Genomic DNA, 24,839 nt, shown 5'->3' on the forward strand with positions numbered 1-24,839 from the left:
GAGGTTAAAAATTACTGTATTGACAGAGCAGTATGGGATGGCGCATTATCGTGATGCAGAATCCAATTATCAGCAATGCTGGCACGGACACGAAGAACCGTTTTACGAAGTCTTTCTAAAATTTCTTTGTAGTAATATTGGTTTATTGTTTGTCCAGGAGGCACCCACTCTTTATGGACAATTCCCTTGGAATCAAAGAAGCACAGAAGCATGCATTTCACTTTTGACTTTGACATGCGAGCTTTTTCTTGGTCTGGGTGATCCCTTTGAGCACCATTGCGAACTTTGCCGTTTTGTCTCTGGATCGTACTGAAAAACCCAACTTTCATCACCAGTGATAATACGGGTCAACAATTCTGGGCTGATTTCCGTTTGTTCTAACAGATCGGCTGCCACATTTTTCCGCGTTTCTCGCTGTTGTGGTGTGAGATTTTGGCGACCATTTTTGCACAGATCTTCCTCATACCAAGATCTTCAGTTATTACTTAACGAACTATTTCTCGATTGATGTTCAGTTCTTTTGTTATTTTCACGGATAATCTTCGATCAGATCGTACAAGTTCACGCACACTGGCCAAGTTGACATCCGTCCGTGAGGTTGATGGTCGTCCACTGCGGTCTTCAACATTCGTTCTGCCTTCACTAAACGTTTTATGCCAACGAAAAACTTGAGCTCTTGACATAACCTCCTCTCCAAAAGCCTTCTGAAGCTTACCGTAAGTTGTCGTCACGTTTTCTCCCAATTTAACGCAAAAAGAAATGGAATACCGTTGCGCAATATTATGCGGTTCCATTTCCGTAAAAAGAGACACAAACACGTGTTAACTTATTACAGCACAACTCACGAATGCATCCATGTGCCGCTTGGATTAGAAGCAGCTTATAGACCAAGGTCAAATATATTGTGCCTACGCAATCCTGCTGGGTTGACACAACTTGCAAAAAAAAAAAAAAAAAAAAAAAAAAAAAAAAAAAAAAAAAAAAAAAAAAAAAAAAAAAACAGTCGCATTTCTTTATTGTAGCACGTCGTACATCTACATCTACTCTCGTGTCGAAAATTAAAGCAACAAACCACTATTTCCACAGTCTTCTGTCTAATTCACGATATAATCATGTTAACTGTCAACAGACGTCGTTACGATCGTGTCATGCACGAATGAAGGCATTGGGTCCAACGCATAATCACCCCAATGACGTCAGGGCACCTATCCAATGGGATAGTGTTTGCTGGGTAGTCCCACAACCAGAATCACTGTGTACACAGACGGGGCATCATGGCAGAGAGAAGACGCCTACCAGGCTCTCAGCGGTGTAAGGCCATGGGGGGAATAGAAGCAGGATAGTCGAAAACTGATGTGTCGCGGTGGCTTAAGGGGGGTAGGACTTCAAACGGGCCGACTTCGAGAAGGACAGGCACCACAGGACATTTTAATTTGCACTGTCTATACTTTTACAAATAAATTCATAAAACTTTGTCAGCATGATCAGGAAGGATTCAGGATTCACACTCATAGCAGTGTAAGTTCAAAAACACGAAAAAATAATATTTTTTAAATGTGAAATTTCATGATTTTTTTCACTTTCTGTTGGTCGCATTTGTTGCTATAGGTACACGTTTCTCCATAAGTAAAAGAGATTCTTCGATGAATTTTGCACAGCTTACAAACCATACTTACAGGTGTATGAAACTCAAGAATTTATTTAATATATGGATAAATGAATGGGCTGTTACGTTTTAAACTTCGTGTTTCGAGAAAACTCGAATTTTACAGTTAATTATCTCAATTTTCACCACAGTTTTCAACAGATTTGGCAATTCTAGTGTTGCACACACCTGTAAGTATGGTTCGTATGCTGTGCAAAATTCACCGAAGAATCTGTGGTGTCACCGCCAGAAACCACACTTGCTAGGTGGTAGCCTTTAAATCGCCCGCGGTCCGTTAGTATGCGTCGGAGCCGCGTGTCGTCACTATCAGTGATTGCAGACCGAGCGCCGCCACACGGCAGGTCTAATCTAGAGAGACTCCCTAGCACTCGCCCCAGTTGAACAACCGACTTTGCTAGCGATGGTTCACTGTCTACATACGCTCTCATTTGCAGAGACGACAGTTTAGCATAGCCTTCAGCTACGTCGCTTGCTACGACCTAGCAAGGCGCCATATTCAGTTACTATGAATGTATTCTGAACAGATAATATTGTGAATCATGCACCGTCAAGAGCGACGTTCATCATTAATGGATTAAAGTTATCAAAGTAATTACGTCCGCTTTCTGAATTCTAATTCCTTGTCATGTTCCAGACCTCACGTCAGTATAGTTCTTCCCTCCTCACGCCAGCCTGCGTGAGCTAAAACGCGTGCATTTCGGCCTCCATTAGTAACACGGTGTTGGCTCTTCTGCCAACACAACAGAATCTCTCTTTCTTATGAAGATAAGTGTACCTACAGCAACAAATGCAGCCAATAGCAAGTGAAAAAATGATGAAATTTCACATGTAAAAACATTTGTTTTGTTACCTTTTTGAACTTCCTCTGCTATGAGTATGGATCCTGAACCCTTCCTGGTCATACTGTCAAAGTTTTATGAATTTATTTGTAAAAGTATAGACAGTGCAAATTAAAATGTCCTGTGCTGCCTCTCCTGCTCGAAGTCAGCCCCTTTCACGTCCTACCCCCCTTAACGTGAATCGTTCTTTTTCGGATGTGGCTACAGTTTATAGAGATCGAAACCGTATTCCGGAGACCTGGACAGGACCGACCATGTGTGACATTACAAAGAGAGGACCGTTATTAGGCTGTAAGGGGACGATGGTACCGCCTTAGTACCGCACGGCAACTGGCATCTGACATCGCAGCATCCAATTGCCGTGCTGTAGCGAGGCAAACGGTATACAGAAGGCTGCGGCAGAGTGGCCTTTATCGTCGGAGACCTGTTGTATGTCTGCCTCTGACGCGTCTTCACAGAAGGGAATGTCTACTAGAGTGGAACCGTCAACACGCCACTTGCACAGTGGGCCAATGCTCTTTTCACAGATGAGTCCTGATTTGGTCTCGACGGTCATTCTCGACGAATTCGCATGTGGAGGTAGTGTGGAGCACGGCTTCGGGGCGCAACCATTGTGGAAAGAGACTGACATGGAGGAGGATCCCTAATGGAGTGGGCAGGGATTATGTTGACCATTGGAACACCTGTTAATGAAATTGTACAGGTAAACAGGCGAGGTTTAACTGCCGTCAGGTTTAGTGACGGTATGTCGGGACCTATTGTGCGGTTGTTGCGAGGTGCTGCGGGCCCAGACTTCGTACTGCTGGACGATTATTTTCGGCCTCATAGATCACGGGCGGTTGATGTTTTCCTGAAAACGGAAGATACTGCACACATGGCATGGCCTGCTCGCTCTTTCGATTTGAATCCCACAGAGCACGTCTGGTATGTGCTAGGAACATGGGCTGCATCACGTCAGCATTCACCAACCATTCTCCAAGACTCAAGAGCAGCGCTGCAGGAAGAACCGGCGGCATTGCATCAACAATGAGACAGATGGCATCACTGACAGCATGGCCCATCGTTTGTCAGGCCTGTATTGCTGCCAGAGGCGGTCACGCCCCATACCGAGCGCATTAGCCAGTCGACGGAATGTGTGTGTGAATCCGTTAAATTCGGAAGAACGAAGAACACATTTCACCAACTGCGACATAATCTACACTATATTTTAAATCTGTATGACGACGCTATGCTGATTATATTTATATGTTTTGACGATGCCATTATGGCCGTATCACTTTAGGACATGGTGTAAAAACGATCTGAAGATGGTCATTACAGACTGAAATCGGTAATCGTCTAAAGAATTAATTTGTGATCAGAGACTGGAATAAAAAAGCATTTTAATAACACTTTTGTCTACCGTTATGCATGTTCCATTTGTTACGTTCTGTGTTCATTATATACACTCCTGGAAATTGAAATAAGAACACCGTGAATTCATTGTCCCAGGAAGGGGAAACTTTATTGACACATTCCTGGGGTCAGATACATCACATGATCACACTGACAGAACCACAGGCACATAGACACAGGCAACAGAGCATGCACAATGTCGGCACTAGTACAGTGTATATCCACCTTTCGCAGCAATGCAGGCTGCTATTCTCCCATGGAGACGATCGTAGAGATGCTGGATGTAGTCCTGTGGAACGGCTTGCCATGCCATTTCCACCTGGCGCCTCAGTTGGACCAGCGTTCGTGCTGGACGTGCAGACCGCGTGAGACGACTCTTCATCCAGTCCCAAACATGCTCAATGGGGGACAGATCCGCAGATCTTGCTGGCCAGGGTAGTTGACTTACACCTTCTAGAGCACGTTGGGTGGCACGGGGTACATGCGGACGTGCATTGTCCTGTTGGAACAGCAAGTTCCCTTGCCGGTCTAGGAATGGTAGAACGATGGGTTCGATGACGGTTTGGATGTACCGTGCACTATTCAGTGTCCCCTCGACGATCACCAGTGGTGTACGGCCAGTGTAGGAGATCGCTCCCCACACCATGATGCCGGGTGTTGGCCCTGTGTGCCTCGGTCGTATGCAGTCCTGATTGTGGCGCTCACCTGCACGACGCCAAACACGCATACGACCATCATTGGCACCAAGGCAGAAGCGACTCTCATCGCTGAAGACGACACGTCTCCATTCGTCCCTCCATTCACGCCTGTCGCGACACCACTGGAGGCGGGCTGCACGATGTTGGGGCGTGAGCGGAAGACGGCCTAACGGTGTGCGGGACCGTAGCCCAGCTTCATGGAGACGGTTGCGAATGGTCCTCGCCGATACCCCAGGAGCAACAGTGTCCCTAATTTGCTGGAAAGTGGCGGTGCGGTCCCCTACGGCACTGCGTAGGATCCTACGGTCTTGGCGTGCATCCGTGCGTCGCTGCGGTCCGGTCCCAGGTCGACGGGCACGTGCACCTTCCGCCGACCACTGGCGACAACATCGATGTACTGTGGAGACCTCACGCCCCACGTGTTGAGCAATTCGGCGGTACGTCCACCCGGCCTCCCGCATGCCCACTACACGCCCTCGCTCAAAGTCCGTCAACTGCACATACGGTTCACGTCCACGCTGTCGCGGCATGGTACCAGTGTTAAAGACTGCGATGCAGCTCCGTATGCCACGGCAAACTGGCTGACACTGACGGCGGCGGTGCACAAATGCTGCGCAGCTAGCGCCATTCGACGGCCAACACCGCGGTTCCTGGTGTGTCCGCTGTGCCGTGCGTGTGATCATTGCTTATACAGCCCTCTCGCAGTGTCCGGAGCAAGTATGGTGGATCTGACACACCGGTGTCAATGTGTTCTTTTTTCCATTTCCAGGAGTGTAGTTTCTACTTTACTATCACCAGATTGTACTGTATTGTGGCTAAAATAGACACAACCTTGCCAAATTCCGGTCTGTTACTTCAGTCTTAGACACCAGTGTAGATAGATAATCCGCTGCCCACCGTACGGTGGTTGGCGAAATGTACCCTGTACCATTACTAGTAATTTCTTTTCCTGTTCCACTCGCAAATAGGACAAACCAAAAACGGCTATCAATACTCATCCCTATGAGCACTAATTAGACACTGGACTCGCATTCAGGAGGACGACGGTTCAATCCCGCGTCCGGCCATCCTGATTTAGGTTTTCCGTGATTTCCCTAAATCACTCCAGGCAAATGCCGGGATGGTTCCTCTGAAAGGGCACGGCCGAATTCCTTCTCCATCCTTCCCTAATTCGATGAGACCGATGACCACGCTGTCTGGTCTCCTTCACCAAACAACCAACCAATCACTAATTTCTTCTTTATCATCTTCGCGGCACTTGCGGGCAATGTACACTACCGGCCATTAAATTTGCGACGCCAAGAAGAAATGCAGATGAAAAACGAGTATTCATTGGACAAATATATTATACTAGAACTGACATGTGATTACATTTTCACGCAATTTGAGTGCTTAGATCCTGAGAAATCAGTACCTAGAACAACCACCTCTGAAAATAATAACGGCCTTGATACGCCTGGGCATTGAGTCAAACAGAGCTTGGACGACGTGTACAGGTACAGCTGCTCATGCAGCTTCAACACGATACTACAGTTCATCAAGAGTGGTGACTGGCGTTTGTGACGAGCCAGATGCTCGGCCACCATTGACCAGACGTTTTCAAATGCTGAGAGATCTGGCGAATGTGCTGGCCAGGGCAGCAGTGATACAGGACCTGCAACATGCGGTCGTGCATTATCCTGCTGAAACGTAGGTTTTCGCAGGGATCGAATAAAAGCTAGAGCCACAGGTCTTAACACATCTGAAATGTAACGTCCACTGTTCAAAGTGCCTTCAATGCGAACAAAAAATCACTTAGAAGTGTAACCAATGGCACCCCGTACCATCGAGCCGGGTGATACGCCAGTATGGCGATGACGAATACACGCTTCCAAAGTGGGTTCACCGCGATGTCTCCAAACACGGATGCGACCATCATGATGCTGTAAACAGAACCTACATTCATACGAAAAAATGACGTTCATCGTCGAGTACACCATCTCAGGCGTTCCTGTCTGTGATGCAGCGTCAAGGATAACCGCAGCCATGGTCTCCGTGCTGATAGTCCATGTTGCTGCAAACGTCTTCGAACTGTTCGTGCAGTTACTTGTTGTCTTGCAAACGTCCCCATCTGTTGACTCAGGGATCGAGACGTGGCTGCACGATCCTTTACAGCCATGCGGATAAGATGCCTGTGATCCGGACTGATAGTGATACGAGGCCGTTGGGATCCAGCATGGCGTTCCGTATTACCCTCCTGAACCTACCGATTACATATTCTGCTAACAGTGTTTGGATCTCGACCAACGCGAGCAGCAATGTCGCGACACGATAAACTGCAATCGTGATAGACTACCATCCGTCTTTTCTCAAAGTCAGAAACGTGATGGTACGCATTTCTCCTCCTTAGACGAGGCATCATAACGACGTTTCACCTGGCAACGCAGGTCAACTGCTGTTTGTGTATGAGAAATCGGTTGGAAACTTTCCTCCCCTGTCAGCACGTTGTAGGTGTCCCCACCGGCGCCGACCTTGTGTGAATGCCCTGAAAGGCTAATCATTTGTGTATCACAGCATCTTCTTGGTCATCCTCGTGGTGTAGTAATTTTAATTGTCAGTAGTGTAGCTTAGGAGTAACAAGGAGAGGGAGAACGAGGACTGAGAGGGTAGGGGAAATGGTGTAAGAGCAAGCCTTGGAGAGCAGATTCGACGCAAGGCTAAGAAGTTGTGGGCAAGAAGATATATGAAATGCGAAGATCAAGAGGGAGACAAGGAAATAGATGATGGAAAAGTTCCGGGGAGTGTAATAAAAAAAGAGGCGAGGACTGGACCAGACTGAGCACAGAAAGATGGTGGGAAAATAGGACTAGAAGGGGAGGCTTATGTTCGAAACTCACCGGAGCTGGAACTTGATCAAGATTATGATGGCGATGATGATGATTACGATGGTGGTGGTGGTAAGGGATATACAAAAAACGTGTCAAAATTTATAGAGATTTATTCTTCATCCCAAAATGTTACGAAAAGTGTGAATGAACGTGGGGCCGAAAATTCTTGATGATTGCACAGTGTCCCATTGGAGACAAAACAAAAAATTTGCGCGTCGAAGATTTAGCTGAAAATTATAATGCCTCTTAAAAAAGCTTTCATACACTACTGGCCATTAAAATTGCTACACCACGAAGATGAGGTGCTACAGACTCGAAATTTAACCGACAGGAAGAAGATGCTGTGATATGCAAATGGTTAGCTTTTCAGAGCATTCGTGGAAGGTTGGCGCCGGTGGTGACACCTACAACGTGCTGACACGAGGAAAGTTTCCAACCGCTTTCTCATACACAAACAGCAGTTGACCGGCGTTGCCTGGTGGAACGTTATTGTAATGCCTCGTGCAAGGAGGAGAAATGCGTACCATCACGTTTCCGACTTTGATAAAGGTCGGATTGTAGTCTATCGCGATTGCGGTTTATCGTATCGCGACATTAGTACTCGCGTTCGTCGAGATCCAATGACTGTTAGCAGAATATGTAATCGGTGGGTTCAGGAGGGTAATACGGAACGCCGTGCTGGAACCCAGTGGCCTCGTATCACTAGCAGTCGAGATGACAGGCATCATATCCGCATGGCTGTAACGGATCGTGCAGCCACGTCTCGATCCCTGAGTTAACAGATGGGAACGTTTGCAAGACAACAACCATCTGCATGAACAGTTCGACGACGTTTGCAGCAACACGGACTATCACTTTGGAGACCATGACTGCGGTTACCCTTGACGCTGCATCACAGGCAGGAGCGCCTGCGATGGTGTACTCAACGACGAACGTGGGTGCACGAATGGCAAAATGTCATTTTTTTCGTATGAATCCAGGTTCTGTTTACAGGATCATGATGGTCGCATCCGTGTTTGGCGATACCGCCGTGAACACACATTGGAAGCCTGTATTCGTCACCGCCATACTGGCGTATCACTCGGCGTGGTGGAATGGGGTGCCATTGGTTACTCGTCACGGTCACCTTTTGTTCGCATTGACGGCACTTTGAACAGTGGACGTTACATTTCAGATGTGTTACGACCCGTGGCTCTAGCCGTCATTCGATCCCTACGAAACCCTACATTTCAGTAGGATAATGCACGACCGCATGTTGCAGGTCCTGTAAGGGCCTTTCTGGACACAGAAAATGTTCGACTGCTGCCCTGGCCAGCACATTCTTCGGAGCTCTCACCAATTGAAAACGTCTGGCCGAGCAACTAGCTCGTCACAATACGCCAGTCACTACTCTTGATGAACTGTGGTATCGTGTTGAAGCTGCATTGGCAGCTGTACCTGTACACGGCATCCAAGATCTGTTTGACTCAATGCCCAGGCATATCAAGGCCGTTATTACGGCCAGAGGTGGTTTTTCTGGGTACTGATTTCTCAGGATGTATTCACCCAAATTGGGTGGAAATGTAATCACATGTTAGTTCTAGTATAATATATTTGTGCAATGAATACCCGTTTATCATCTGCATTTCTTCTTGGTGTAGCGAATTTAATGTCCTGTAATGTATATTCTTACAGTTCCCTTGTAAGCAGACAGAAGTAGGAGGGTTTTGCATTCGGCTGACCTCTGGCAGGACCTAGTATAACTACAGTATATAATTGAAACTATTTCCACACCCTTACGTAATGCGGAATTGACCACTAGATGTCATCAGAGGAGTATAAAAGGAGGAGAGTATTGTTTTGTCAGTTGAGAAGCGGTTACTGCAGAATGGGCCGGTCAGGGCAGCTCAGGGACTTGTCACGTAGTAGGACCTCATCACAGTCACAAACTCATTTGGGGCATTTCAAACACTTTAAGCTGCGCAAATCGACTTTGACTGCTGTTGAAGTGATTGTAAAGTGATAACGTGGGGAAACAACCAGAACCAAGCCAAAGGGAGGCAGGCCGCAATTACTGACCGACAGGGACCGTAGAACATGACAGAGGCTGAAACTGTGTACCGGACCGAGATTCGAACTCGGATCCCGAATTCGAGCGTCGGTAAGGCACACAGTTTTAATCTGCCAGGAAGTTTCATATCAGCGCACAATCCGCTGTAGAGTGAAAATCTCGTTCTGATTGCGGAAGGTGTTCGTAAAAAAGTCACATGAAACCTGCGGAAGGAATCCCTCGTGAGTTCCACTGTGCTACCTGCAGTGTAGCTAGCGCTGTGACTGTGTGTAGGGAATTAAAAGGAATGGTGCAGAATGACGAAGCAGCTCCTCATAAGCCGCATATTTCCGTAGTCAGTGCTAAGTGAGAGGTGTAAGAAACGACACAGGTGGTGAGTGTGTAAGTGGAAGCGGGCGATCCGGAGTGATTAGTCACGCTATACCCTACGGCAAGTCAATATAGGTCGGCAGGTCACACAGTAAAGAAGTACGTTACCTTGTACTGCACAACAGGCACATAGAGAGGCGTAGGCTTGTTATAATCTCTTTGTCGGTATAAGCCCATTGCTGCTGACACGTATGCTTCCCTGTGTAAGTATATGTTAACGCAATCAGTACGCTACATCACACACCTCCAAAACACATCTTCGATAAGAGGAGCCCAAACGGAATAGACTCAAGCAGAACGTCCTGTTTTCCTCCCAAACCGGAAGAACTTGCACAGCAACAACGCCCTTGCCAGACACTGCTCGAAGACATCACGGAGACATAGTCGCGATGCCGACGCAAACGCGAACGATCAGAAGCCAATCAATGTGTCATATTACGGCAGGGTAAGCTACTCATAAACAGAATATATGAAAGATAGGAGACTATAAAGGTCACCTTTCAAGCTCTGCCCCCCTCCCCCGAAAGTATTCTCCATATCAGGTTTTATTCTGCTTAAGGGCACGTTGCAAGAATCATTTACACTCGTCATTGCCTGGTATTGTGGACTTCGGCGGTAGGGCGTGAACTTCTGCACCAACGGGGAGATATCTGTTCTTCTCAGCCTTTTCCACTGTTCGGTCAACATGTAGCGAAAAAATATCTATTGCGACACAGAGAAGGCTTACGAAATTTAATCGGATACAGCACAGATTGTCCTCATGGCCGATTTATGTCCACAATCTCTGGCTAATACGAGCACTCTTCCCAGGAGTGATTACAGTGTGATTCGTAAAATGTCTGAGTAAGAGGTAACTTGCAAGACGACAGTGAGGGAACTACGAAATATTCGTTTTCTGAGAAGACGAATCGAACAGCCAGATATACTTGTACGTGAGGAGTTCAATAAGTAGAGCAACACATTTTATTTCTCGGCCAGTTACGGCTGAAAAAATTCAGAATTTGTTGTGGGACCTTGTGAAGTAGTCCCGCTTCAGACCCTATAGTTTCATGAAGTTCCGATAGGTACGGCGCTGTGCACAGCCTTAAAAATGACTTCTGTAACTGAGCTGCGTTCCAGTTAGAGAGCAGTCGTTGAGTTTCTTTCTGCAGAAAGCCGGAGCATCGTAAATATTCATAGACGCTTGCAGGATGTCTACGGAAACGCCAACAAAAGCACTGTGAGTCGTTGGGCGACTTGTTCGATTCCCTGCATGCCGGCCGGCCGCACACAGATGTGACTCCTGCAGTGTTGGAACGTGCGGACACTCTCATTCGACGTGATCGACGGATTACAACGAAACACCTCACTGCACATCGGGACGTCTCTTGTGGTAGTGTCTGGCCGCTGGGTTCCTCGCCGCCTAATACAAGACCGTGAGGAGCAGTGAAGGACCATCTGCGCGGAACTGCTTGTGCGTTACGAAGCCGATAGTGGCAATTTTGTGCTGCACATAGTCACAGAACATGAAACTTATATTCACCACTTCAATCAGAAAACAATACTACTATCCATGGAGTGGCGACGCACGACTCTCTTCTAAAGAAAAAATTCAGAGCCACACTCTGACCATGTAGTCATGGAAACGTCTTCTGGCACTCTGAAAGCGTTTTTTTTTTTTATGTCATACCTCTTGGCTCAACGGTCAGTTCGTAAGTGTCTCGCGCTACCCTCAGGAAACTAAAGAAACAACTGCAGCTTGTTACTCGTCGCTAAAATGCAAACGAGCTTCTCCTGCTCCCTGACAACGCACAGTGGGGGAGCTCACACACCCTCATTGGACTGTTCTTCCTCCTCCACCCTACAGCCCGGATCTCGCACCTTCCGACTTCCATCGGATTGGCGCATTGGGGAATGTACTCCACGCGACGACCTACTTGGATAATGCAGAGGTCATTGATGCAGTAAAACGTTGGGTTCGACGTCGACCAGTAGAGTGTTACCACCTGGGCGTACGGGCCCTCACAATAAGATTGTGTAAGGCCGTCACATTGAGCAGAGATTATGTTGAAAAATAATGTTTTCTTACCGAAACAACGGGAAATAATGAGTGTATTGGAATCCTTAGTAAAATCAACCTGATATCAGAAAAAAATGTGTCTTTTACACTACTGGCCATTAAAATTGCTGCACCAAGAAGAAATGCAGATCATAAACGGGTATTTATTGGACAAATATATTATACTACAACTGACATGTGATTACATTTCCACCCAATTTGGGTGAATACATCCTGAGAAATCAGTACCCATAACAACCACATCTGGCCGTAATAACGGCCTTCATACGGCTGGGCATTGAGTCAAACAGAGCTTGGATGCCGTGTACAAGTACAGCTGCTCATGCAGCTTCAACACGATACCACAGTTCATCAAGAGTAGTGACTGGCGTATTGTAACGAGCTAGTTGCTCGGCCAGACGTTTTCAATTGGTGAGAGCTCCGAAGAATGTGCTGGCCAGGGCAGCAGTCGAACATTTTCTGTGTCCAGAAAGGCCCTTACAGGACCTGCAACATGCGGTCGTGCATTATCCTGCTGAAATGTAGGGTTTCGTAGGGATCGAATGACGGCTAGAGCCACGGGTCGTAACACATCTGAAATGTAACGTCCACTGTTCAAAGTGCCGTCAATGCGAACAAAAGGTGACCGTGACGAGTAACCAATGGCACCCCATTCCACCACGCCGAGTGATACGCCAGTATGGCGGTGACGAATACAGGCTTCCAATGTGTGTTCACGGCGGTATCGCCAAACACGGATGCGACCATCATGATCCTGTAAACAGAACCTGGATTCATACGAAAAAAATGACGTTTTGCCATTCGTGCACCCACGTTCGTCGTTGAGTACACCATCGCAGGCGATCCAGTCTGTGATGCAGCGTCAAGGGTAACCGCATTCATGGTCTCCGAGCTGATAGTCCATGCTACTGCAAACGTCGTCGAACTGCCGTGCAGATGGTTGTTGTCTTGCAAACGTCCCCATCCGTTGACTCAGGGATCCAGACGTGGCTGCACGATCCGTTACAGCCGTGCGGATAAGATGCCTGTCATCTCGATTGCTAGTGATACGATGCAGTTGGGATGCAGCACGGCGTTCCGTATTACCCTCCTCAACCCACCTATTCCATATTCTGCTAACAGTCACTGGATCTCAACCAACACGAGCAGCAATGTCGCGATACGATAAACCGCAATCGCGATTGGCTACAATCCGACCTTTATCAAAGTCGGAAACGTGATGGTACGCATTTCTCCTCCTTACACGAAACATCACAACAACGTTTCACCAGGCAACGCCGGTCAACTGCTGTTTGTGTATGAGAAATCGGTTGGAAACTTCCCTCATGTCAGCACGTTGTAGATGTCGTCACCGGCGCCAACCTTGTGTGAATGCTCTGAAAAGCTAATCATTTGCATATCACAGCATCTTCTTCCAGTCGGTTAAATTTCGCGTCTGTAGCATGTCATCTTCGTGGTGTAGCAATTCTAATGGCCAGTAGTGTACTTACTGAGCGCCCCTATTATTACAAATTCTGACAAGTGGAACATTATAGATAGTATTATTAAGATAATAGGTATCCTACCTGTGTTGATATTTTGAACAGACTTGAGACCATTTAGCCTCACTTTCAGCAGCTCATTCATCATATCGTCTCGGCACAGTTTGTTGTCTCGCCTGTAGCGAAGAATGTCCAAAGCGACATCCCTGAAGAACTCGTACGTATCACGTGACAATATGTCTGGGCGCAGAACGCTGACAATGTGCGGCTGCCATAGCGACATGACGTCTGCGAAATTTTGCCACCGGTTGATAAACACAGCCTGTAAATTCAAGATTCAGTGTCTCTGCCATTGGAAGAAGGCTTTCATTAGACAGCGTGCCAAAATTTCCAAACATTAGAGCATTCCAACTTCGCTTACAGGTATGCCATACATAGCGATGATTGATTTGCTGAACAAGCAGATTTCCATTGTATTTTGATACGCCCGATTTTTCTCTACCTGTTGTCATGTACACGGTATCCCAGGAGGAATGGTCGTTATTCAGTAATAAGACAGGAAAGATATGTCGAGGCAAAAACGTTCAGTAAAACAACAGCTCTATAATACATACCTGTAAAAGCTATGAGTACCTGTTCAGTGGAAGAGTAGCGAAGATGGAGAAGTGCTCACAGCTCTTAAGGCATGCACTTTAGAGTCCACTTTTCCTAGACACCTTTTTCCCTGTTTTTATCTATACAAACACCTCTAGAAATGTGGAAAGCAAAGAGCTTACTGTATAAGAGATGTGTTTCACAGTACCAAAGATGAAGAAGTGTTCAGATCTCTTAAGGTATTCGTTTTAGAGCCCATGTTTACTAGGTTTTGTTGGTAGGAAAGATAGTTCCATTAACGTCCCTTAATACTAACCATTCCTCCTGGGATAATCTACATACATTTCTTGATAATTGGGTTATAATTAAAGCTGCATACTATTTCAATTTTGAAAACAAGGAAAAATATTTTCTGATTTACAGGCAAAAAATTAATGTAGCACGTGAATAAGATTCAATACATTACGTAGATTGTTCTGGTTGATAAAAACTTGAATGAGAATAGTAATATTACCGAGGAACTCAGGAATCGAAGTTGAAAACTTGTGCTCTTCGTTCAGTTATTTGTTTTGAAATAAACAAATCAATGTCTTAACAATTGTGAAGTATTTTCGTTCACCATCATCTAGTGGCCTAATTTTCTGGTGTGACTCATGACTTGGAAAGTACTGACTGACCAAACACGAGCAGTGAGAATAAAATGTAATGTTCACTCATCGGTTAGTCTGATGTTCTATGGATCATCTGCACGATAAATCGTAATGACGCAGGACATGTCATTTAATATTCACAAATTATTTTGTAAATATGCATACATGGTGATAATTGAGAAGGTGTGTGTGTGTGTGTGTGTGTGTGTGTGTGTGTGTGTGTGTGTGTGTGCTTGATTTTTAGTAAAAATGAAGGATTACGGATATGAGTACCCATCACAATGATAGACACTCTTCTACGGAATACAAGAAGTTGTCAAGGAGAAACTTCATCACTTCATTTTCAAATTTTACTTTGCTGCCTGTCAGACATTTTATGTCAGTGGGTAAGCGATTAAATATTTTCGCTGCATCATTGTGCATCCACTGCCGTGTTTCAGGCAACCTTAATATGGCATAGTGAATGCCATTGTCCTTCTGGTGTTGTACTTATGTAGATCATTGTTCCTTTTGAAGTGCAGTGGGTTGTTTACAACATACTTCATGGGGGAATAAACACACTGTGAAGCAGCAGCTAAAATACATATCTCGTTAAACATATTTCTACAAGATGATCGTGGGTGAGCAGCACATATAGGACGTTTTTTGAGAAATGTAGACTTTCTTTCTTAAAGACGAGTTACCCTAGAACACTAATCCACATGACGCTATAGAATGAACATCTGAGAAGCATGTCGACTTACTGATTTGTCTCTGTTAAAGATCTATAATGATTCAAAGTGTAAAGGTGCTGAACTAAGTTGTTTTAGGAGTTCCAAAATGCGATTTTTCCAGTTTAATCTGTCATCAGTATGGACACCTAAGAATTCTAAAGATCTATTATCACCTCTTGAACAATTCTTCAAAGAATTTGGCATTTTAACTACTCTTTCCACTATTTATATTCACTTATGACATTACTTATAGGTAACTGATAACCACTTGCATGCACTGGAGTGGTGGCTTCGCTTTTTCGTGACTAACAGCAGCGAAAAATGGTCGCACATATTCTATCGTGGGTTACCAATTACCACCATGCGAAATAACTCACGAATGCTCCCCATATAGCCTCTGTTTGTCTCCTAACAGCGACTGTTGGCATTTTCGTGCCAATAAAGTCTGAGAAGTTTACCGTCGCTGGTCTAGTGAAGCTGTAAGAAGCACAATATATCGATGTACCCACTGCTCAGATAAATTTGTCTACCACTCGAAGAGTTACACAGCTTCTCTATGTTTTAGTTTTCTACGATGACATGGCAGCAGACCAGAAGAATTTTAATGAGATTAACAAGGTACGTATTTAGTATAAAAGTGGTACCATGTAGAAGCGTGAGATATCGAGAATTCGTCTGTTAGTGGTGAGATGTGTTAGGATGGTGCGTAAGCTCGAGTCGTTTTCACTTTGAATTTGGTATTCCGGTTTCTACCCGCCAGGGTAGCAGAGAGCGCTAATGCGCTGCTTCCTGGACTCGGGTAGGCGCGCCAGCCCTGGATCAAATCTGCCCGGCGGATTAACGACGAGGGCCGGTCTGCCAGCCAGCCTGGATGTGATTTTTAGGCGGTTCTACACAACTCGCTAGGTAAAAACCGGACTGGTCGCCACGTTCCGCCCCATTTACACGACTCGCAGACATCTGAAGACGTTCGCACTATTTCATGGGTTACACTAGATGCAGACAGCTGAGGTACACTAATTCCGTCCCGGGGGAGGGGGTCGAGATGGGTGCTGGAAGGGTCACCGGCGACCCTCTGCAACTAACACTGCCAAAGCAATAGAAACACGGCCGACTACGCGCGACGCGGGACAAAGGCCCCAACAAAGAAGGAAAATTTCGTATTCCGGTTGCTATGCATTTATTTACCGACTGTCATATTTTATTTTTCAAGTTCACTGTTGCTATTTGAGTTTTCATATTATCACTGTATCGTATTGTACGTTAACCAGGGACCTAGAAACGACGGAGAGGCTCCGTCCACACCGCAGCCGCAGTGGTCCAGAACCCCACGACGACTACCGCAGTCCACTTCACCCCCCCCCCCCCCCCGCCGCCCCACACCGAACCCAGGCTTATTGTGCGGTTCGGCCCCCGGTGGACCCCCCAGGGAACGTCTCACACCAGACGAGTGTAACCCCTATGTTTGCGTGGTAGACTAATGGTGGTGTACGCGAACGTGGAGAACTTGTTTGCGCAGCAAGCGCCGACATAGCGTAACTGAGGCGGAATAAGGGAATCAGACCGCATTCGCCGAGGCAGATGGAAAATCGCCTAAGAACCATCCACAGGCTGGCCGGTTCACCGGACCTCGACACAAAGCCGCCGGGGGGATTCGCGCCGGGGACCAGGCGCTCCTTCCCGCCCGGAATGCAGATGGTGAGTGGAGCTGTGTCAAGTGGAGAAATCAGAACATTTCCGACTTACTCTACAGTTCGAGTTCAGTGGAGGGGAGACAGCACCGGAGGCAGGCAGAAATGCCCGCGCAATGTGTGGGGATAATGCAGTTGGACTGTTCTTCTTTTGAGGAGGACCGTTTTGACATTAGAGACTCTCCACGGAAGACCTTGGGGGTCAGATGAAAATCGTTTAAATGCATTAATCCACAATGATCCACGTCCGTGTAGTCGAGAACTGGCAAGTGTGAAGGACGGTGTTAATTTCATCAAAGCGCGACATGTGCATGCGATGGGGAAGATTCTGAAATCAGGGGTGTGGGTACCACATGCTCTAACCCATAATCACAAAAATCAGCAGGTTGAACATATGTGCATCTCCGCTTGCTCTTCATCAATTGGCTCGTGAACACCACCGATCATTCTTACCCTGCTTCGTTAATGATGACCAGATATAGTGTCTCTGTGCTAACTTAAGGAAAAGAAAGCAATGGTCGAGCCCAAACACCCAAACAATGCAGCAACTATCCGGAAAAAGACCTGAACGCATCCACAAAAGAAGTGTTATACACCTGGTGCGACGGCGACGGTGTGTTGTACTACGAATTGCTTCCCCGAGGTATAGCAATAACTTCTGACATTTTCTATCAACTGAAACTTCTTTGCAGACGCAATACATGAACAACGACCAGCAAGGCTGCGTGAAGTGTGCTACTCAACGATAAATACGTCGGCACACGGACCGTGCTGTCGAACGTTAACGCTGAGCGTGCAAAGTTCAACGTACTGCTGAACGCTCAGGAACGCTGCGACTTGTGCATACGGTACGTGGGTCCCAACGTGGTATACGCGATCGCAACGCACTCCAGCGGCAGTTGAGGGATGTTTCTAGTTCGTAAATCACACTATTTACTCAACAAGCGCGGCGTAAAATTCCCACGTTAGCCCTATTAAAACGCTCATTCCCTCCATCGTCCATGAAAAGGAAAGTGCCATGTCCAATCAATAAGGACACAGGCTTATAAAAGTTCCATTGCAAACAGTGCGGTACAAATTTGGAATACTTCTCCGCACAAGATAAACATTATTTCATCATTCCCATATGTTAGTAAAACCCCAAGGTCAGTCTTACTTGATCACTGTTCCTACCCAGTAGCAGAAACTTTGCAACATGTGAATTACGAAGCGTAAAAGAAAAAGGAGCAAAATATCTTTATACAAGTAGCGCAAGCTGTCCTGTAGATTAAGCCAATCCAACAAAGTCACCCCTCAAAAAAAAGGTGAACTTATATTTACATAACATCGTATATTATAGCGTATACTTATATTAAACTAATAATAAAGTATCAGAACCTAAAAAAAAAAACGCGAATTGTAGGGAAAAAAATTTGGTAGTACGAAGACGCGAACCACCGCCTTACCGAAAAACTAAACACTGTACAATGACTCTTCTCATTACACTAAACCAAGAAGAACGTTGCCTTACCAAAGAACTAATGACTGTACAACGACGCTACTCATTACGCTAAACCAAGCACAACATCCTTGTGGTTGATCATATTATGTTACGCCTGCTGAAAACGTTAGATAATTATGTTACTAATTGAAATTTAATTATAACAAATTGTACCAAGAGCAATGCATTGTGGGTGGATCTTCAGTGTGTCGCTGCCTTCAGATAACCTACTCTCATAATATGCAAATTGCATAATTATTTTGCTACGAATATGATGTTTCTCATTATTTTATTGGAACGAATTACACAATTAACAACGGGTTTTCCAGTGATTCTCAATTTGCTGTTGCTTAGAAATGGCATATATAACATATAGGCTTGAAATGAATGCCAATATGGCGCCTCACAACACTGTACTGAAGGGAGCCGGCGTGCGTGTGACGTAGGTGGCGTAGTGCCATCTCATTGGTCAACGCTCAGATGGACGCTCACAATAACTGACGTGCCAGATATTGCTCTGCGCGTTCGGGAAGACTCCCGAACGTGCTGTTCCACGCTATGACGTTCGGATGCACGATCCGTGTGTGACGGCTTAAGGCCCTCCCGCATTCCGCTAAACTGACAAAAAACGCTCTTGCCCCCTCAGATTTTCACCTTTTCCAGTCTCTATAGAACAACCTTCAGGCAACTTCCTTTCCGGATGAAAATGCGCTCCGAATAAACCCACGTCAATTCTACTGTCCCGGAATCGAAAATTTGCCCCAGCGTTGGCAGGCTGTTGTAAATAGTGGAGGAGAATATATCATTGATGAGTAAAATCTCTATCTTTTGTGTTTATCAAACTTAGGGAAAAACGCTACGAACTCATGCACCAACCCATCCTTCATATTGTGTGATTATTTACGCTTTTGCCAGTTACCGGAGGATATCACGCTTCCTCTCCGTGAAACGTGAGGAGTTCCGCCGTGCTTACCTCGTGTGATAGCAGGAGGAACTTTGAGCGCGGGTCATCGATGGCGCCGCATTCGATGCCGAAGGCGCAGCAGCCTATGGCATCGGTGGCGAACCGCGAGCAGACGCACATGAGGTCCAAGTCTCTCCAGCCGACATCTTCTATCCGCTGCGACAGCGCGTTCTGCATGCGTAGGCCGCACTCTTCCAGTAGGAAGGACACCTTCCGCGTCTTCTCCGTTACGAAGGCCTTCGTCAGATGTCCCATGATCTCGCGCCAGTGGCGGTCATCAACATCCAACAGGTTCCTCGAAATGGGATCCATAGCATTGCCTTTTATACGGGCGCCCCTGTGTGACAGTAAACCAAACTATTACACAGAATGGCATTGCCATAAATGCAGAATATAAGACGACATAGCGACACGTGTAATATAGAGTGTGTGTCAGGAAGTCCTTTCTGAAAGTATTTATATGGAGTGTATTGAAGTGAAACATGGAAGAAAAATAGTTTAGACAAGAAGAGAATAGAAGCTTTCGAAATGTGGTGCTACAAAAGAATGCTTTAGATTAGATGGATAGATCATGTAACTAATGAGGAGGTACTGAATAGAATTGGGGAGAAGGGGAATTTGTGGCGCAACTTGACCAGAAGAAGGGATCGGTTGGCAGGGAAAGTTCTATGGCATCAAGGGATCACCAATTTAGTATTGGAGGGCAGCGTGGAGGGTAAAAATCGTAGAGGGAGACCAGGAGATGAATACACAAGGATGTAGGTTGCAGTAGGTACTTAGAGATGAAGAAACTTGCACAGGCTAGAGTAGCATGGAGAGCTGCATCATACCAGTTTCTAGACTGAAGACGACAACAACAACAACAACAACAACAACATGTCTGCGGGATCCATGGTGACTTTTACAGAGGAGACTTTCACTCTCCAAGAACGTTACAATTCTTGAACATAAAACATATGCTATAATTCTACAAGAAATCGACGTCAACGATATACGCCTATATTTGTGTGCGTCTGTCTTGCAGCCCTTTCGAAAAGTGAATTACCTGCACTTTTTCTTCCAGGCACTTTATACCCTCCGTGACTCCAGCAGTCTAATGCTGCTACAAAAGTTATTTCGCATAATCTTTGTGGAATCTTGAAGGTATCTCGTCTGGTTCTGATCCTACTACTAAGCGAAAGCGGATGCTTTCGTATTCCGTGATCGGTTATCTCTGTATTTGCTGTGTCGACGCTCTTACGATGACTGAAAGGAGGTAACGCGTTACTATCTTCCACGGTGAAACAATTTCGGAAGACCAAACTCACTATTTCGGCCTCTGTCTGTTACCTTCCGTTTTGGTGCTAGTATGGTGGCTGACAATGGAACAAGTATCATTTACCGACCTTTATGAAACTTGGCGGATTTGTAGAGGGAGCAAAATAGGGTAATGTGTATTTTTTTTGTTTGTACAAAATTTAACTGTTAGGGGGTAAATCACATCCAGAAAGGTATCTTGAAGTTTTGCCGGCCGGTGTGGCCTTGCGGTTAAACTCGCTTCAGTCTGGAACCGCGTGACCGCTACGGTCGCAGGTTCGAATCCTGCTTCGGGCATGGATGTGTGTGATGTCCTTAGGTTAGTTAGGTTTAAGTAGTTCTAAGTTCTAGGGGACTGATGACCACAGAAGTTCCATAGTGCTCAGAGCCATTTTTTGTATCTTGAAGTTTTAAGTTTAGAAGGAATATCTTCGAAACAATGACACATGAAAAACATTTTTCATATAAAAGTTGATACGAAATTAATGTTCTTGAGAACACTGCAATCAATTTCTGTCATAATTTGCAATTTTACACATTACCCCACCACCATTAATTAAGTTAAAAGAATGAGAACTTTTGTTTCTGAAGTACCATTTTGGAAAATAAACAGTACACAATATCCTGTCAGAGTATTTTCAACCTACACAATTAAAATATCTAAAAATTCATTACTTTTCTAATTATTTACTTTACATATTTTTTTGCCTATTGAATTGATATTTTAAGTTTTACATTCTTCTCTTTTAGTTTACCATTTCACGTACGAGTATTTTATTAATTGAAAATAATGAATTACTCATTATTGTGACAGATAATAATTACAATGATGAAAATCTGTCAGGAAACGTTAAAACATAACCTTTTTTATTTTTACAACGTGCACATACAATGAACAAAAATTCTTCATGTAATATACACGACAGAGAAGATAATATAGAATAAAATTCAGCACAATCTTAAACTGTCACGAATAATCCCCTAAATATCCTGACTTGTATCAGGCATATTTTACTGCATTGGTAACCCTTGGCGAAAGGATCTGATTATGTAGTAGTGACTGCAGCTCGATTATTTTGTTTCTCTTGATTGTATTGTACTGACATCATAATTATTGAGCAGCACTAGAACGGAAAGTCCTTTCACAAAGTTCTTCCAACACCGTATCCTGCCGGGTATAAATAGTGGAATGCAGGCAGCAACAGACAGAAGCCATTAGGAAGCAGTTCGGCTGTGAGGACAGACGTGGTCTGTGTTCGAATATTCAATCTTCGTAGGTGACGATTCCGGAAGTCTGTTCCTGCTCACAGGAGTCATCTGTTCGCCGCCAGATGTCAACTTCAGCTCTGGACGATCCAAAATTTACAGAAGCTCTCCTGCGAACCTCTCGCAGGAGTGCTTCTGTAAAGTTTGGAAGGTAGGAGACGAGGTACTGGCAAAAGTAAAGCTGTTAGTACCGGGCGTGAGTCGTGCTTCGGTAGCTCAGTGGTAGAGCACTTGCCCGCGAAAGGCAAAGGTCCCGAGTTCGAGTCTCGGTCGGGTACACAGTTTTAATCTGCCAGGATGTTTAATATCAGCGCACACTCCGCTGCAGAGTGAAAATCTCATTCTGGAGATCAAAAAATAATTGTAAAACTCCACGCCGTCTCAGTCTTCGGCGCAGACACTGTATCTGCTGCTAACAAGTGGTGCAGAAGTCGTAACAGTGTATTACTGGAAGAATGTCTAAACACACTGGTTCCCTATATGATGACAGCCCTTGGGCTTACATCATAGGGTGGCTTGCAGTGTATACAGTAGATGTAGAACAGACACAGGCAGTATTTTCCTCTTTTTACCGTAATTTAAGGTGCACAGTCGACCATGAGGACAACCGATGCATACATTTCCGTGATCTTCGATGCATACATTTCCATGATTTTACGGTCACGAACATCAACCAAAAACGTTAAGTTCAACATATATTCGTAAATTAAGTGTACTGATGTAGCAGTTGGTAACCCACTGTTTCATTCCATCTCTCACAGGCACGCAGTCCGAGGTACACAAAGCACCGACCTCACACACAAAAATTACAGCTGCACAATTTCAATTCAGAATTACACATAATGTAAGAAATTGTTGATCAGCGGTCCTATTGCATTAGTGCAGGATGGGGAAGGAAGTCGGCCGTGCCCTTTCAAAATAACCATCCCGGCATTTGCTTGAAGCGATTTAGGGAAATCATGGAAAACCTAAATCAGGATGGTCGGACGCGGATTTGAACCGTCGTCCTCCCGAATGCGAGTCTGGTGTGCTAACCACTGCGCCACCTCGCTCGGTAAAATGGTTGTAGAAAGGTCTACAACATATAACAGTGGCCAATTTTTCGCGCAGAAAGACAACAGCGTTAAGAAAGCAGATAGCGTTGAGAAAATATCTACTTCATGTATTCTCCGCAAGACCTAATCTCTCTTATTTTATCCTTACAGTCATTCGGGTTGCAAGTTTGGGACGGTAGAATTAATCTGAAATCTGTATCAAATGTTGGTTCTCCTAACTTATGAAGTTTACGTTTCGCGAAAAGATCTGTTTCTTTCTTCCAAGGATTCGCATCATAGCTTCCAAAGAATTTCCTTAACACTTTCCTACTGATCCGCCAGACCGGTAACAAATTCACAATTCTAGGAGCACGTTTTTCAAATAGCTTCAATTTTCTTCTTTTAATTCTAAGCACTCGGGCTATACACAAGAATGGGTGGTACAAGCGGTCTGGTCACGATTTCAAAACTTTCCTGTTGTGCTGTAGTCGACTACTTGCCTTCTCTACAACTAACCGGATATTTTCAAATCATTTGCTACCGTTTCGCAACATTAAGCCGTTAACGTACATGCTATATGCTAACAAACCGGATTTACAAGGGACATTCAGTAAGTACACTACTGGCCATAAAAATTGCTACAGCACGAAGATGACGTGCTACAGATGCGAAATTTAACCGACAGGAAGAAGATGCTCTGATACGCAAATGATTAGCTTCTCAGGGCATTCACACAAAGTTGGCGCCGGTGGCGACACCTACATCATGTAAGGAGCAGAAATGCGTACCATCACGTTTCAGACTTTGATAAAGGTCGGATTGTAGCCTATCGCGATTGCTGTTTATCGAATCGCGACATTGCTGCTCGCGTTGGTCGAGATCCAATGACTGTTAGCAGAATATGGAATCGGTGGGTTCAGGTAATACGGAACCACGTGCTGGATCCCAACTGCCTCGTATCAGTAGCAGTCTAGATGACAGGCATCTTATCCGCATGGCTGTAACGGATCGTGCAGCCACGTCTCGATCCCTGAGTCAACAGATGGGGACGTTTGCAAGACAACAACCATCTGCACGAACAGTTCGACGACGTTTGCAGCAGCATGGACTATCAGCTCGGAGACTATGACTGCGGTTACCCTTGACGCTCCATCACTGACAGGAGCGCCTGCGCTGGTGTACTCAACGATGAACCTGAGTGCACGACAGGCAAAACATCATTTTTTCGGATGAATCCAGGTTCTGTTTACAGCATCATGATGGTCGCACACGTGTTTGGCGACATCACGGTGAACGCACATTAGAACCGTGTATTCGTCATCGCCATACTGGCGTATCACCCGCCATGATGGTATGGGATGCCATTAGTTACACGCCTCGGTCACCTCTTGTTCACACTGACGGCACTTTGAACAATGGACGTTACATTTCAGATGTGTTACGACCCGTGGCTTTACCCTTCATTCGATCCTTGCGAAACCCTACATTTCAGCAGGATAATGCACGACCTCATGTTGCAGGTCCTGTACGGGTCTTTCTGGATACAGAAAATGTTCGACTGCTGCCCTGGCCAGCACATTCTCCTGATCTCTCACCAATTGTAAACGTCTGGTCAGTGGTGGCCGAGCAACTGGCTCGTCAGAATACTGCAGTCACTACTCTTCATGAACTGTGGTATCGTGTTGAAATTGCAAGGGCAGCTGTACCTGTACACGCCATCGAAGCTC

The 24,839-nt window shown here is 45.5% G+C and overlaps 1 protein-coding gene across 1 annotated transcript in view; it reads right to left on the bottom strand.

Moving 5' to 3' along the window:
* Positions 1–24,839, bottom strand: part of LOC124709093 — a 213,592-nt gene that overhangs the window by 29,578 nt on the left and 159,175 nt on the right. Inside the window, exons 10-11 of the mRNA XM_047240741.1 lie at positions 19,526–19,853; positions 13,509–13,746 (exon numbers count right to left, since the gene is read on the bottom strand). Coding sequence (XP_047096697.1) covers positions 13,509–13,746; positions 19,526–19,853 — 566 coding nt within the window. The remainder of the gene's footprint in view (positions 1–13,508; positions 13,747–19,525; positions 19,854–24,839) is intronic.

This window comes from Schistocerca piceifrons, chromosome 7, assembly GCF_021461385.2.
Source record: "Schistocerca piceifrons isolate TAMUIC-IGC-003096 chromosome 7, iqSchPice1.1, whole genome shotgun sequence".
Taxonomy (NCBI): Eukaryota; Metazoa; Arthropoda; class Insecta; order Orthoptera; family Acrididae; genus Schistocerca; species Schistocerca piceifrons.